Below are 17,099 nucleotides of genomic sequence, written 5' to 3'. Positions count from 1 at the left end.
GGCAAGCATCATAATGCTAGGGGTGGGCAAATCTGAACTTTTTTTGGATTCCATTTTTTTTTGGATTCCAACTTTGAAGTGGATTCCATGGCCATTTTAGCTGCTGAACACGAATACACCAAGTTCTTGGACCTAAAATATATTCTTGAACTGGTTCAGTGGACTTTTTCCACAAAAAGTTGACTTTTTTTGGGAAATTTCTTTACAAATTTACCACTGTTCCTTGTAATACATCTTTTTAATAGTTTTTTCAGGTTGCTGAATTCAAAAATAAAGGCATTAGAACAATTCAAGCATGTCTATTGTCTGAAATGTGTAAAAAGTGGGTAATTTCACCATTATTACAGTGTATACATGCTACAGACAAGCAGGATTTGCAACAAAATTATCACATTGTCAGTGCATTCATCAATAGGTTGTCAATATCACTTGCAATATTGTCCTCTTGCTTCAAAGCATTTCTTATGGAAGTTTGAAGTTCCTCCATACTGAATTTCTCCATCTTGAACTTTCCCTCTGCTGTTTTGACACGTCTCATCTGTCGAATGTCTGGGGCAATTGTCAGTCTCTTAGATAGGAAATTTCAGCTAAAAGCTGCTTCTCACTCAGTTTAGACAAATCATCCAAATTGTTTGGTGTCATGGGACCACCATGGCTTTTACATCTCTCCAGAACAGTTTTGTTAGCTTTCTTTTTCTTCAGATCTTCCTTCTTGTGTAGTGCCAATTTCTTTGCAGAACGTACTGTGGCAAGAAAGTCCACCTCTAGCTTCTTTACTTGCTAATTAAAAGTTTTGCAGAAATTTTGATTTTTAAAATTTAATTGTTCAATATTTTTACCTGACCATTTACCAACACCCTTGATCTTTCTGATTTGTTCATATTTGAATACAGTGACCCCTGAAATATCATAAAAATGACACATTACAAGCAATGGGTGTGGGACTTCTGATGCCTTTGTCAAAACAAGTCTTCTGTGGTTATGCTGAAATAATGAAAAAAAACATTTTTATTGAAAATTTTATTGTTTTCATCTTGATGGCAATATGAATGCTCCAGTTGCTTTGATTCCTTCATTTTTGAATTCAGCAACCTTGAAAACCTATAGAAAGATATATTGTAAGTCATGTTGATAAATTTCTAAGGAAATTTCTGAAAAAAACATGCATTTTTGGCCACCATTTTGAAAAAAATCCACTGAACCAGTTCAAAAAATCATTTTAGGGCAAAAATCGTGATGGACCCGTGTTCAGCAGCCAAAATGGCCATAAAAATCACTTGTTCAGATTCAGTTCAGATTCAAGTTCAGATTTAACCCACCCCTAACAATACAGGATGAGTTAATTTATTACTAGCATTAAAATGCATTTTAAGGTGATGCATTGAGAAACTATTGTATTGTAGAAATTTACATTTACCTCTATATGAAGGTTAATAGTTTGAAATGTTGAAACATGCACTCAAAATGCATATGCCAGCCAGCAATAATTATGTTCAAAACTGGGCTTTTTGAAAGACCTGTACTTTCAAACACACCAATGTGTTTTGAAAGCTAGGGTTGTGTTACTGTTGAATGATGGCTGTTTTATTGTATTTGAAACCTCTCTGCGTGAAATTTCCTCAAAACCGTATACCCACAGGAGAACTAAATGATTTTGCTCTCTGTAGATCTCCTGTGGTATTTTAGTCTCCTCTAGAGGGCAGCAAAAATTTAACACTTGCAGTTGGGACTAAGAGGTATCTACATACAGTATATGCATTTACAGATGTTTTTCTCATTATTAAATTTTATTTTTACATTTATTGAAGGCAGTTTTTTTTGTGCAGATTCTGAGGGACGGCCAAAGAACATCACTAGGCAGCTGAACTCCAGGGACCTGGCCAGCGCACTCAAAAGCAGGGATCCGCTGTTCCTGGACTTTGTGAGGCGCTGTCTCATGTAAGTGTCATGCACAGTCAGCCTGATCACACTGAAGATAGACAGCCTCAAGTCAATCTGTTGGCCAACTCAGTGCCAGACCAACAAGTTTGTCTATCTCCTATTACTGTTGGGTCTCAACACAGGTCCACAGACTCTCAGCCTGTGTGTCTCTGCTACTCAGGTGGGACCCCGCTATGCGCATGACTGCGGACGAGGCCATGCAGCACAACTGGCTTCAGAGGCCACCAGGGGCATCATGGCAGACAGCGGGATGTTATGATGGAGGCCCAACACCACTATTATCAAGCCCCATCAGGAGCCAGACACAGACACTGAGAACCAGGAGTGCTTGCAGCGACAGGCCCCTCATACTACACCAACCTGAGGAGAGAGGGGGGAGTCAGATGCACAGTGCACAGTCACAACACACAGTGCATTCTGGGGACATGAGCTCTGGGCAGTTCCAGTGTTGTGAGGTCATGTAGCTGGTGTTGCAACCGGTTGGAACAACACTGTCCGATTGGGTTGTGTGGCCCAAGCCTATCTGCTGGATTTTGCCAAGCCAACACCACAGAAATCTCATTCAGCAGCACTGCTCTTACATAGATGGGATTTTCACAGGGACAGAGACAACCAGACAACTCTTCTTATCAGAAGACATTCAGCTTTATCAGAAGCTTTATCAGTCAAAAATTTAGCTTTACTTGTGGCCCAGTCAAACATAACAAAATGAAAACAAGTTCAAATTGCATGGAACTGCTTTGTTTCGTTGTTACATGGCAATAATCATATTTCCAAACCTGTGAAATTTAATATTGTTTGTTTGTGTTGCTACTGGAAATTTCTGAAATTATTTTGGGGGATTTATAAGAAATTTTAATTTGAGACCTATTTTTATGTAAATGCATATTAATTTTGCATGTCCCTGTACATGCTAATTTAATGATCTTTAAAATCCTCCATGGACTCGTAGCCTTGTTTCTAATTGATTTCGGTTTTAGAATCAAAGGATGGTCCTAGACAGGAGGCTTCCAATAATGGCTTCCGCCTTGCTTTATTATGTGAAATAAAACACAGTACACACCTGAAATATGCTATCTTAAAACTCAATTGCTCTTCCCTGCATGCTTACAACGAGCTCAGTCACAGCCATAATGAGCGGAATGAAGCAGAATGTCAAATAAAGGCTGAAGCATTTCCTGCAACAGTATCAAAAAGTTATCAAATGTCAACCAATAGATGAATAATTAATGCATTTGTATTCATTTCTTCCCATACAATGGTATCTTTTTCCATAATGCACAGAAAAAACAGAGAGAGGGGTGGTGTAAAGCTGCTTGCAGACAAACAACAAAAACAAAATAGAAAACCTTGGTCTTCCAATCCAGAAATATAAAAAATTAGGTGTTGTTTATAGCATTCACACTCTTGTTACTCCAGGGAGATTATGCACACGCCAGAATCTGAATGCTCCTTTTTGTTGGCCTGGAACAAGAAACGTCACTGTCAAAGTAGCACAGGGGTAAATTGCTGATGCTTTTCCACTATCACATCAGTAATAAGACTTACCCACCTGACCCTTCTTTTTCTAGCAGTAGTTCTGATCATTATACAGTTGTTAACCCTTTCCCCTAATAAAGGCGTGCCGCTGGTTTACAATAGAGGAACAGGGTTTCCTCAACAGAAGATAGCTTGGGAAAAAAAGAACTACATTTCATGAGTAAATTTCATTTTTCATACAGTCATCCATTTTGAGAGGCTGTCTGAATCCTCAGCAATCCACTCCGATGACTTTCCAAGTGGTGAGCACATTTTTTTCTGAAATGAAGCCATGCAAAGTACAGTACTATGCTGGGAAGCATTATAGTAACCAAGTCACATTAGAGTGCTGTCGTCTTCCCACATAAATTTCCCTTCTTTATCAGCTGTGTCATCAGCTGTGTCATAAGCTCACTTAAAATGTTTTTTTTTTCCTCTCAAAAATATACTACACCCTTCAATTTTGTACTAGTGTTCATACTTCGGAGGAAGTCTGGATTGCTGAATTTTTTTTCCTATTGAACTTCTTGCCCATTTTTGTCAGCAGCTTTACTGTTTACATTCTGTTTGTAAACTACATCATCATTGTAAAAAAGGCTAAAAGGTAAAAAATCTTTACAATGTATTGCTCCAAGGATATTATATGTCTCTGTCTGTCCACAACTAAAGGCTATATTTAAAAAGATATACATCTTCAGATATATATAAAGTGAAGTATATATAATGTGCAGTATCATGTACATGTAGGTCAGTTTAAGTTTTTTGTGTGCACTGACACATTATTTTATGGTAGAACATTTACAAACATGGTAACTTGGGCTGTCACTTGGTCAAAATATTTTTTTTTTCCCATGAATCTTTTTTTTTCCTGCAGCAAAGTAAGATGTGTGCATTTCTAATCTTACTGCACCACAAGTCTGGATCTAGGTTGGTAGTTTCATTTACTACATTTGCAGATAATTTAGCTGACAGGCTAGTAACTTCCAATGCTCTGTGCAAAACTGTGCAGAAATGAACAACAGAAACATAAGAAGCTAAGCTAGAACTCTCAGGAACTGAAACAATATATCAGGGAAGAATGGAAAATATATTGAAAAAATTATTTCAAAACAAGTAATGTTATTGGTTTGTTAACTCTAAACCCTGACAAAACATTGCAAACAAAAAGGAATGGTCAACTGATAAATTGATGAATAGTTAAAGAAAATTAGCTGGCAGTACCATCATCAAACTAATAAATAGCACCTAAAATTTTATATGTAGGTAAAAAGGTAGGAGGACATGGAATTTTCCTTCAGGAAATCAAATACCTGTCTGAATAGTCCAGTAGATAAGCATGTTAATTGTACACTTATGTATACAGAATTAAACACAGAATTATTTTCTCTTTTAAAATATTATAATTTTTATTTAATTATATCAGAATCTAAAAACAAAACATCACATTGAACAAATTTAAAGAATTACCAATGTTTTCTCAATATTTTTTCTCCAGCAAAAATATATACTTATTGTCTGTCTTATCTCTCTAATTCTTATTCATAAGTTGATGCATTTCCTTTTTATCAGAATAATAAATGTTGTCATGATTTGACAAATATTTGACTTAAAAATTGGATATAACAATGCGTGTATGTATTACCTGGGAAAAATGTCAATACTCAAACATGGCATTTGACAGTGTTGTACTCCAGAGGTCACATTGTATATTTTAAAACCTTTAGTATTTGAAAGGGTAATTCGCGAAACGCACATAGAGCAAATCGATACAAACAGTTTAGGACAAAATTGGCTTTGTTTATTCTCATTCGCTTGGCCTACTTGACGAGACGCAAAACTAAACATTGTTGTCTATTCCAGCACAACAGGTGGCGCTATAAACCATAGCATCAAATTCTCTGTCTTCGGTGGGCGGTGCTCGTGGAGATTTTTATTGTTCAGGAGATAGTTCTTTCCCGCCCTACTTTCTTCTTAAGAATTGTAGGGACCTCGATTCTTTTTTTGCGACAGAGTGGAAATTGTTTTTTTTTTTCAGCAACATTCAGCAATTATTATTCAGCAACGCAGTTTTCACTTTGGAAGAGATTTTGAATAAAACCTCCGGCCACAATGCACGCCGTAGATATGGGTGGATCTGCCCAGCAAAAGTAGAACCTGTGATGAATCTATCGTTGCCATTTGGTTTGGCGTGTCGCGACTCTTCTCCAACCCGCTGAAGATAGCAATAAACCCTCTCACTGTGATGAAGGATCTCTGGCGGGCATGCGCAGTCTGTCCTCTCACCGGAAATAAACACGGGGAAAGGTCCTGTCAAAGAAGGATTTAAAAAGCCCACCTCGCGTATTAGCTGGTCAAGAAGTCATATCGGGAAGCTGCTGTAGAAGAATAACGTACAGCATCCTGACGTTTAATGGTCGAAGATCAGCGCCTGGATAGAGCTGTGATTAGCGACCATCCACTGCATGGGATATGGAGTGTGTAAGTATACTCTTGTTAGCTAGCTAGCGAGTTCATACATTTAGCGAGCTGGTTAGCCATTGCAAGATGACTAGCTAGCTTAGTGAACGTTGTTAAACTTTTTTTGGTTAACTGACCTGCTTGCTAGTCAGCTATATAACTAGCACCGTCAGTGAAAGAGGGACAGCTATCTCGCAGCTTTGGGTGCAAGCTAACTACAACTACAGAGAAGTCTTTTCCTTTTTAGGTGATTTTTTTCAGTCAGGCTGACATGGGCTTGGATCATTATGAAATAGCTAGCCATCATGCTGCTCAGAGGAGCAGCTAGCCAACAGACGCGGCTAACGTTACTAAGTAACTTTAGCACTAAAGGTGGCCAGCTAGCGAGGCATTGTCGCTGAGACCTTTGATAATGTTACCAAGCTATGTGTAACAAAAGCAGCTTTGGTGAGCTGGCTAACTTCATTGAAATGGTGTGCAATGTCGTAAGTAACACAAATACAGATCGGTTAAAGCCTGATTAAAATAAGAGTCCTTCCCAGACATTTGCAGCTAAATACCATCCGTTAGTACTGGTAGCACATTCCAAAATAGCAAATTAACCAATATTGTATGGGTGATGTAATCTAAGGTTAGCTTGCTAGCTAACGTCTGCTAAATGACTTACTCACGAACCTTGGTACGTCTTTAGGATATTTTAAACCTCCCCATTTTACGATGATGGGCTAATTCAAACATTACAGCTAGCTTTTATTTCAAAATGTTTTGTTGGATGAATGATCATGATGGTTAATGCGTTAATCTCGAATGAGCACAGCTAGTGATCAGTGGTAGCTAGCTAGTTAAACCAAATGTGCATTGTGGTTGTTGAAGGTGGATGTATTGAATATGTTAATCGTGGCCAGACAAACAACTAACCTTTGTTCCTTTCTTGCTGTGGATGTCGGTTGAAATGTGCAGTTTACAAGACTGGGAAGTTGATACTGTGTAATATTGTCTTCCCATCTAGTTCCAGGCCACTTTCTCACTGCCAGCAGAAAGTTTTTTGTGAGTTTTCTAATGTTAGCTAACCAGGTCAATAGTATATTTTATGATTATTTATTATAAGATTTATTCTTATGTAATACTTATGTAGAACTATAATAGAACAGTATAGAAATGTTGGTCTGAGTTTTTTTTTTTTTTGTTTTGTTTTTAAGATTAATCAGCATATGTCCTTGCGCGGTTGCTAATCGTTTTCGGTTCGGGGGGGGGGGCGGGGGGGGGTTAGCAATGTGAGAGGTTTTTTCAAAGAATGAACAGGTCTCGATATTCTGAAGCGTTCTGTACTGTCTGTACTTCGGCAATGTGTAACTAGTGCAAAATGTAGGCTAGAAGATATAAAAAAACACTCATTGTATTTGTAGGTAGTGGAGTCGGATTAATAAAGAGTGCCCAAGCACAAGGCAAGTCTTCAACTTGAGATGCCAAATCGGTCACTTTTGACATCTTGTATTTCCTCAGCAGGTGGTCTGCCCCCAACTCTCCAATAGCAAATATATTGACATTGTTGTTTAGCTCATACAATTCAAATCAGGAGGTTGCAGGTCACCACAGGCTTTTAAGCAAATACCTGGTGACTTTGACTTGTGCTCAAGTACATTCAGAGACCATGTTTTAGCAATTTGGCAAATATTAGCTGAATGAGTGAATGCTTTTGAAATGAATGGAAAGCTCTTGCTGCATGAAACAACAGTTGGAGAGGACTGCCCATGTGTGACGTGTCAGGCATGAGGTGAATGATTGATTAAGTGAAAATAGAAACTGCACCAAAGCAGCAGACCTCCAGCCATTCTGGACTGAAAACCTGATTCATTTGTTAGTGCCTTTAACTTGTGTTACAAAGGACGTTTTACAAGCAGGAGGGAAGAACCAGGACAGTAAACATGGCCTTCAGCTCGGACTGCAAAGAGGTGCAGAGGAAAAAGGAGCATGGTGAAAGAAAGATTGATTACCAACAGTCTTCACGTGTTTTCATAGAGTAGTCCCTAGGCACAGTTCCTTGGTACCAAGAGTTACTGGTGGTGTATGTGAAATTATGAGATTAGATGGTTGCATGGATCTCAACTGTGGCTAACTTTGTAGGTCAGGAGAATCTGGAATCAGCAGGAAAAATAAGCTGAACTAAAATGATAATTTTGCAGACTAATAGAGTATAACTCAGTAGATGAGGAGAAAACCTCTTTCTCTCCATTATCTCTGATTTTTTTTTTTTTTTAATTGGTGGTCTTTGAACTGAATGCAATAGGAACTGGATGCCAGTACAAAGTTGACTCTGGTCATTTTGATATAGTGATCAAATTATACCTCACAGTTCATGGTGATTCCTTGATTTAGGCCTGTCGTTTTAAGTAAAGCAGTTTAGGTTTCAACCACTGGAATCAAATAAGTCAATGTTTAGCTTGTGAAGTGGTGCACACAACATGACCTTAGTGTCTCGCATGAAGGAGTTGGATGAAGTCCAGTACCTGACATCATTAGAACAGCTGAAAGGTGAACAGGTGAAAGGAAATTTGCACTCCGTGTCACCCACGTGAAAATAAAATGTTTGTCTGTGACTACTCGGCACTGCTCCAAGATTGCTGCCATGCCCAGATGCTTACGTTCCAGGCGGGCATTTGATCACCTGAGTCTAGCGATGCTTCATTAATCTGATTTAGATTCCTTTCCTGCTTTGGAAAATGGAAGTGGTGTAAATGTAGAAAATGGCTGGATTGTGGTCCTGCGTGGCAGGAATAGGGAAACCTGCTCCTATATCTGATGAGGTTACTGGAGAGCTGCACTTAAATGTGAATGAACCAAAAACTGGTGCTTGAGGGATGTGAGGGAAGGGGTGAGGAGGATGTACCCCTTTAAGTTTAATTGCATCTTAATGCCACATCTAGGAGAGCAGTTCTAGACAAGCCAGTGCATTTGTGTCAGTCCAGGAATATCCTACAGTATGGTGCCTGATGCCATGGGTATAAAAGATTTGCGTGTAATATTTAAGAAGTCTGTCTGCAGATAGATATTGTGCCAAAACAAAAGGCAAATAGGAGGCTGGATATTTAGCAGAAAATATTGCATATCAAAGGAGGTCATTAATGTTATGCAATGTCCTCGTCAGACCATATTTGGATACTGTGTCTAGTTCTGGCCACCGTATTGTAGAAAATCACTCCAAAAAATGCAGAGCAAAGGTGTAACATTGTTGACAAAAAAAGCTTTAGACATTTAATTACTTGAGTGTTCGATTGACACATCTTCATTTGGAAAAGGGATTAATAAAAGGGAACAACAAAAGCTGTTTAAGATTAACCAGAACAAGAGGGTACAGGTAGGAATTAGTTAAAGTTAAATTTCATGCTGACATTAGAAAGTAATTTTTCAGGCAGTAGTTTTCCATGGTCCATAGTGGGAGCAGAGGTCCTTACAGTGCTAGGTACACTAGTCTGTGCACAGAATGATGATGCTTGACAAATATGTATATATAATGGATATCTATTTCTATGTGTTTTTCAGGTTACAGGGGTTCTTGATGATTTTGAGGGTAAAAAAGAGCCACTCGCAGAAGGTAGGGAAAATGTAATATGTCTTGACCTCAGACTGACCTAACTGATGTTAGTTGGTGTACGTGTGAAGTTGCGCGTGTTAGTTTTTGCCACGTGATGTCATAGCCCTAACCACCATGATGACACTGAGGGCCATATAAAATAAGCCACAATGTTTATGAGAACCCGTGATGCAGGCCTGCATTTTTCCAGGCAAGGACAGGATTTTGCAAATAAACTGATTAAATCTCACTAATGCAGTGCTGTCTGTGCAAGGGTTTTAGTTTGTATTAGGTCGTATAGTAGCACATGAAGAAGCTCTCATGTCTTTTGACCGTTGTCCTGCTAATGGGCTGGTTGTAGTTATGAGTAACTGCCTCATTATTCTTAAAAAAAAAAAAAAAAAAAGAAAAAAGCATTGTTAATTCCTGTCTATTCTCAGTATTTTGTAACCTACCTATCTTGTTACCTGAGTAGGTGTAAGTATAAGGCATCAGTCATGGTGGTGCATAGCTAGAAATGCAACATTAGCTCATTATCAAGGTCAAATAATTTTAACAAAACATAAATAATCATAAATGACAACTTCCCACATACTCAAAATAATTTCTTCAGAGCCTTTACGGAGCATTGCAGTAGGTATTGAATTAAATTTTTTAAAGTTTTCCTGATTACATTTGCTGAAAGTTCACATGCAGTATTTTCCCAGAGAGAGCAAAAACTCTGAGCCTCTGAATTGCAAAAAACAGACAATGAAGGTGACTGCTTGTACCCATTTGATTTGTAAAGATCTGTTTTATATGCTCTCTAACCTATTCAGCTACTCAGTATCTATGCAGTATTGTTCCAGAGGACCACAGGGTCTGTCCTGTCTGTGAAAATCTCCAGTTCACATGGTCAGGTGTTAGCAGCTGTTTAGCATTTTGATCCATAACAGTTTTTTGGTAAAATTATAGAAAATGAGGAAAAATGTGTTGTTAACGAATAAGGAGCAGTGAGGCTTTGTTACTGAGGGGTGTTCATGCCTGTTGTATGTATGTGTGTATGTTGGATCCTTTTCTTTTGTCTCCGCAGTAGATTCAGAGCACAATGTTTACACTCGCTTTATGAAATCTCATCGCTGTTACGACCTGGTGCCCACCAGCTCCAAGCTGGTAGTGTTTGACACGTCATTGCAGGTAAGATTACATGATTATATGCAGGTGCCCTTTTCCAGAGCCGCTTTTTTTTTAACACGTTGTGTATTTGTGCACCTGGATATTCATTGAAATGGGTTTAGTTCCTTTTTAAATTGAACAGAACAGCAGTGCCACACCTGGAACATGTTTACATCGAAGCCTGCATCCTTATGGTCAGAAGCACAGCTCTGCATCACGTAGCCTCCATCCCATAATATGCCATAGTAACGCTGATGTTTTGTATTCTGGAGAGGAGAGTGGTTTGGTAAAAAGTAAAATAGTAAAATGTACAGGGCATAAATTTTCGTTCTTTCCTCAGGTGAAGAAAGCATTTTTTGCCCTGGTGTCCAATGGGGTGCGAGCTGCCCCTCTCTGGGACAGCAAGAAGCAGTGCTTTGTGGGTAAGCAAACGCACAGCCCTGCCGTTCTGCGGTTGCCAGTCGTTCTCTCATATCCTCCTCTCTAACTTGGGTTTTCTGTTGCAGGCATGCTGACCATCACGGATTTCATCAACATCCTGCACCGATACTACAAGTCGCCTTTGGTAAGCACCGCCTCTGTGCGTCTGTGCGATTATTCGGCATTCTGAAAGCACTCCAGTTCCCTCTCGCTGAGCCGCCTCCCAGAGCCTTTAATTCCTTAAACAGATCAGCTGCTAGGCTAAGCTAGCGCAGGGAGCCTCGTCCTCGTTTCGCACGCCACAGAGCGGACGTGTCCCGACCTGGCCTCCTTCCCCAAACCCCCGTCTGACCGTCTGTCACCCCTCTGCTCTCCGTTGTCCCGCTGCAGGTTCAGATATACGAGCTGGAGGAGCACAAGATTGAGACTTGGAGAGGTGAGGCCCGTTCTGTCGGGGTCGTCTTATTGGCGCGTCTGCAGCGGACGCTCGACGCCCTAACTCGTATCTGTCGCTCCCCCTTCCAGAAGTGTACCTGCAAGACTCCTTCAAGCCCCTCGTCAGCATCTCTCCCAACGCAAGGTAAAATGGCTCAGCTGGACTCACCCCAGTGAGGCTAACGTGCATGCTGTGTAGCAGTAAACAAAGTGTTAAAATCTTTTGTCCAATCAAATCCATGCAATGATGACCACCATTCTTACATCAGCGCTTTTAATTAGCTGTCAATCATCCCATAAAGCTGGTGTCATTAGGTGGTGGAAGTGGTCTCAGCGCAGCACAGTTTGAAATCAACACCCCTGAAGAATATTTATTAGACTGTTCAGATCCCCATCAGCCCACTGACTTGTCAAGTGGCGAATACATGTTGTCTGAACTGAACCTATGTGCTGTACCTTATTGGTTAGCAGAGCAGTGTGACCAGGAAAGACTTGTCAGAGCAGCACTGAATGCTGTGCGTATGACTTCCCTGTCTTTTTTGGGTCTCGCTTGCCTTTTGTTTGATTTTTTTTCTGCCACGTAAAATGTTGATTTTGGGTTCGGTAACACGGGAATCCAGTGGTGTTAGTTACACCTGGCCAGTGTTCACTTGTTTCACTTATAACAAGAATGGGTTGAAAACTGCACTGCCTTTGTTTTGAATTGCGTGACGCAGTGTGGGGGCTGATCTCTTTCGCCCTCTCCCTCTCTCTGGCAGCCTGTACGACGCTGTGTCCTCCCTGCTGAAGAATAAGATCCACAGGCTGCCGGTGATCGACCCTCTGACAGGAAACACCCTGTACATACTGACCCACAAGCGCATCCTCAAGTTCCTCAAGCTCTTTGTGAGTGTCCCACAGTTGCTGCGTTAAGAGGTGGCTACAGGATCTTTGTAACTGTTCAGAAGGGTGAATTATATAGTGTAGGGAACTGCTGGGAATCAAATTATGATGTGACAGGGCCTCCTCCAATGGCCGCCTGTAGATAGACCTCCCCCTCCCTTGGAGCGGGGGGGGTTGTTTGCATCAACATCTACACCTAGGACTCTGTCAGGTCACTTTCTGATAAGATATTCAGCACGGCCAAAGCTGACCCAGTGGAAATAGCCGTGCCCTGCTTTGGTAGAGTGAGGAATTGGCACGGTTTGCATAAATAGCCAGTGCCTTCAGTTTCCATGTTGTGGTGGTTTTCAAAACTTTCCATGTGGGTGAATGCCGATATGGGTGGAGCGAGGACGAGGTGCCGCTGCTGGAAGGGGTCCAGGTCCAGGTGCACCACCTGCAGGAACTGGACAGGGGTGCGAAACAAGTGTTTTAGCTGTGCCTGAGCCGCTACGTGGCCCTCTCGCTCTCTCTGACCCGCCCCAGATCTCAGAGATGCCAAAGCCGGCGTTCCTGAGCCAGACGCTGGAGGAGCTCAACATCGGCACCTTCCACAAGATCGCTGTGGTGCGCGCCGACACGCCCCTATACACAGCACTGGGCATTTTCGTGGACCAGAGGGTGTCTGCGCTGCCAGTGGTGGATGACAATGGTGAGGGGGGGGGGATAAACACCCACACAAGGATGAAATTACACACGCACAGAGACGGGCAGCTGGAAGATATTGTCAGGAAATTGCCATTAATATTTATTCATTGTTTGATTCATTCATTGGTTGATTTTCAGTTTTCACGTTGTGGGTAAATGTGACAGAAATTCTGAATGTACTTAACAAAATGTAACTCATTTTAACTTTAAATTTTAATTGTAACATTGTAACTCATGTAAGTCAATGTAACTGTGAATTGTATGACTTCATTTGAAGTAGCAATATTGTTGTCAAACATTATAATCCAACTGGTTTTACTGTAAATAACGTTAGATGTGGCCAGCTTTGTGTGTTTTTTTTCCTCTTTGGCTTTTGCATGGATGATAATGAGTAGTTTTCTCTTCTCCCTTACAGGTCGAGTGGTGGACATTTACTCCAAGTTCGATGTCATTGTAAGTGTTTCCTGCAGCAGATCGGATATTTCATTGAGGGTGGGGAAAAAAATCATTTGAAATGCACACCGTCGTCAGTTTTGACACAAACGGAATCGGCGAGCACCCTTTTGCTTTTGCATACCATTAGATCTGTTTCTGTTCTCAGCTGGGAGCGCTGCAGAGTAATGAATAAGCGTAATGAACCCAGAGGACTGTAAGAGAAAGGGATCAATTTTAACGCAGGGACTCTTTATAATGCTCAGATCAGTGGTGGGCGCTTGCAGCGGCGGGTAAGTGAAGCTCCAGCTGGTTGCTTAATTATTGACCAGTTGATGGGGGTTGGAAATCTGGCCGCTGCAGCAGGGGCTGGTGGAACAGTTCAGCCTTGCAGTTAGAGCGCTCATCCGATCTGCCGGGGGGCGTTTTGGTGGCCAAACACAGACACCGTGCGTGTATGTGGGTCTTCATTCATGTCCTGTTTGCTGAGTGGCCAGCCATAGCTCTTCACAAAGCTGTTCCTCCCTATGAAATCCTTTCACCACTGGTACGGCTTTGGTCCTTAATCTTCAGGAACGCTTTGGTTGCTTTCTTTGGATGAAATCAATTTTCGTTTAAACCCGAAGTCCTATTTTTTAGCCCCTTTCTGGTTTTACTCTTCTTTTGGTTAAAATGACACTTATTTTCAGAGGGAAACACTTGTTTTGTTTTTTTTTTTTTGATCTTGCATAAGACCTTGTAGTTGTGTCAGGATGGCGACAGCAGTATTCACTCATTACTGGTAGATTGAATCTTGCATTATGAGAGGAAGCTGATAACTAGCTTGCCTTTTATATTGCAAGAATAAGGAAAACTGTTGCAATACTGGAGGGTATCATTTTCAATGACATTTCATTGAAACTGGAAAAGACTACCAGTGTTCCCCTTAAAGTGGCTGTGTGCATGTGTGTGTGTGCGTGTGTGTGTGTGTGCGTGTGTGCGTACACGTGTGTACGCATGTGTGTGTGTGTACGCGTGTGCGCGCGTGTGTGTATGCGCGTGTGTGCGCGCGCGTGTGTGCGCGCGTGTGTGCGCGCGTGTGTGTGCGCGCGTGTGCGTGTGTGCGCATGTGTGTGCGTGCGCGCGTGTGTACGCGTGTGCATGTGTGTGCGTGTGTGTGTATGCGTGTGCGTGCGTGTGTATGCGTGTGCGTGCGTGTGTATGCGTGTGCGTGCGCGTGTGTATGCGTGCGCGTGTGTATGCGTGCGCGTGTGTATGCGTGCGCGTGTGTATGCGTGCACGTGCGTGTGTACGCGTGCGTGTGTACGCGTGCGTGTGTACGCGTGCGTGTGTACGCGTGCGTGTGTGCGCGTGCGTGTGTACGCGTGTGTGTGTGCGCGCGTGTGCATGCGTGCGTGTGTATGCGTGCGTGTGTGTGCGCGCGTGCAGTGTCAGTTGCCCTTGCCTCCTCCTGCTCAGTCTCGGTGCTCTCCACGCAGAACCTGGCTGCAGAGAAGACCTACAACAACCTGGACATCACGGTGACCAAGGCCCTGCAGCATCGCTCGCAGTACTTCGAGGGTGTGCTCACGTGTCACCGGCACGAGACCCTGGAGGCCATCATCAACAGGCTTGTGGAAGCTGAGGTGGGTGGGACGGACACACACACACACACACACACACACACACACACACACACACACACACACACACCTGCTTCCATGGCTGTGACCTCTAAACCAGCACGCCACTAAGGCCAGTCGGTTTCTCAATGACATTAGGCACTCTGGGGCGGCCCTGTTGTGTTGGGTTCACTGCATTCGCTAAGCAGGGGAAGGTTTGCATTGTGATGCCAGACTCAAGCTGGGCTGTGTGTTTTTGCTTTCAATTTTTATGTACAAATTGTATGGAAATGGCTTTAACAGTAATGGATCCTTTCATAGGTATCAGAGTGTTTTAGGGGGTGGGGGATCTGACTCACCTCAACCACTGCCAATCTGTGGCTCCCACCTGGGTCATTCACAGCAGCCATTTTTGTACCGGAATGGAGGTGGACTGAAGGCCTTTAAAACTGGGGATGATTAAATGGCCGAATTAAGAATCTGCCAGGGCATTTGGGAACTCTGTGCAGATCATTACAAGTGCATTACAAGTGCAGACCAAAACAAGTCAGGACCTTAGTTTAGCATCATTTGAAATCCCAATTGCTGCACTTGGATTTTGTTTGTTTTTTGCTTGAACTTCCACTTCTGGCCAACAAGTGCAACTTCCAGCAGTGACCCTGACCTTCTGGGAATGTACTCAAGGGCCGTGTGATCTGAGCTCAGCCAGACTTGACCTCAGCTGTCAGGCAGAAAGACACAGTACAGAATGGCTGCCTTATCAGCATTAATGCAGCCAGGCTCCAGGATGGAGGAACCACTATGACCTGCATCCGTGCTGTAAAGTTAGGCCTGTGGGGCACCTAACTGTGCTTATAGGGAGGGACAGGCGCACGCAAAAATGTATGATTCATGTACCCATGAGACACAGTCCTGCAGTCATTCAGATTCACGACATCCTCAGAAATAAACACCAGTGCATGCAGGTTACATACAGTCAGATTTGAAAAGGGAGAATTCTTGATACCAATTTGCGATACCAATTCCCTTTCTCTCTCTCTTCTGCCCCCCAACGCCCCCCCCCAACAGGTGCACAGGCTGGTGGTGGTGGATGAGCAGGAGGTGGTGAAGGGAATCGTGTCCCTATCAGACATCCTTCAGGCTCTGGTTCTCACTAACGGGGAACAAGGTACGAGCGCCCTGCACTGTCCAGGATGAAATCATTTTACAGACTCAAGATCAGCTGCATTCAGTCGCTACAGATTTTCTACATTATGATTACAAAGGCAGGTTCTGTGTTCTTTCCATCCTCTGAACTTTCAGTCCTAGGAGGCTTCTGATGGTAACAAGGTTCTGGTACCACCTGCGTCCCTATTCCACTGATGTTTTGTTTTAGTCCTTGTCCCTTCAGAAATATTCATAATCAGCCAGCAGTTCAGGACACTTAAGCATGGCAACAATAGCAATGACAGAATTTTCAGTGTGAAGTACATGGATCTAACTATCTGGTCAATGTATAGAATGTCTTAATTGTCACTGGCAGGGCCTGTTCCAAAAAGCTGTAAAAAGCTCCTGTCATCGGGCGCATTATGCCTTCAGAAATGACAATTACCAGTCAGATACATAGCGATGCTGTGTGAACTGCCAAGGCTACACAACTAGCATGCGAAGAAAAATTACAATATGTGTATATGTTTTGTGTAAATTGCCTTATATCCCTGTCTTAAGTGGCTTCATTTTGATAATGAGGTAGTAGTAGAAGTAGTGGAACTGCTTTAATCTGTTATCAGTACAGAGACTGATTTTTTTTCCTTAATTGTCAGGAACGGCTTGATGGAGGGACAAAGGGAAGATAGGACCTTCTTCCGCTCTCTCCATAGCCACAGGAAGGATGGAGTCAGGAGAGAAAGAGGGAGGCGGACAGAGAGGAGAGGGGGGACCCGTCAATGTTACCCATTTTCTAAATTAGCACACCCCCCCGGCCATGTGTGCGCTTGCCTCTTTCAAAATCTCTCTCCCTC

At 42.3% G+C, this 17,099-nt stretch overlaps 2 protein-coding genes across 3 annotated transcripts in view; both read left to right on the top strand.

The window, feature by feature from the left end:
* The window catches only part of LOC118778890, an 18,609-nt gene extending 12,769 nt beyond the window's left edge, over positions 1-5,840 (top strand). Inside the window, exons 23-25 of the mRNA XM_036530675.1 lie at positions 1,827-1,938; positions 2,102-2,171; positions 5,730-5,840. Of these exons, the coding sequence (XP_036386568.1) occupies positions 1,827-1,938; positions 2,102-2,171; positions 5,730-5,840 (293 nt within the window). The remainder of the gene's footprint in view (positions 1-1,826; positions 1,939-2,101; positions 2,172-5,729) is intronic.
* On the top strand, positions 5,600-17,099 carry prkag1 (protein kinase, AMP-activated, gamma 1 non-catalytic subunit). Of its 2 annotated transcripts, none has more exons than XM_036531454.1 (13): positions 5,600-5,937; positions 9,457-9,508; positions 10,563-10,663; positions 10,983-11,064; positions 11,149-11,207; positions 11,453-11,498; positions 11,588-11,642; positions 12,256-12,382; positions 12,905-13,070; positions 13,482-13,519; positions 14,977-15,123; positions 16,168-16,267; positions 16,902-17,099. In XM_036531454.1, exons 1-13 carry the CDS (start codon positions 5,929-5,931, stop codon positions 16,910-16,912), a joined length of 993 nt encoding a protein of 330 aa, XP_036387347.1. In that variant the 5' UTR covers positions 5,600-5,928; the 3' UTR covers positions 16,913-17,099. The 2 variants fall into 2 exon arrangements, with proteins under 2 accessions (XP_036387347.1, XP_036387346.1); XM_036531453.1 differs by having other exon boundaries at positions 10,560-10,663.

Source organism: Megalops cyprinoides, chromosome 6 (genome assembly GCF_013368585.1).
Source record: "Megalops cyprinoides isolate fMegCyp1 chromosome 6, fMegCyp1.pri, whole genome shotgun sequence".
In the NCBI taxonomy this organism is placed as follows: domain Eukaryota; kingdom Metazoa; phylum Chordata; class Actinopteri; order Elopiformes; family Megalopidae; genus Megalops; species Megalops cyprinoides.
The sequence above is the reverse complement of the archived record's forward strand: the minus strand, read 5'-3'. Positions and strand labels throughout refer to the sequence as shown.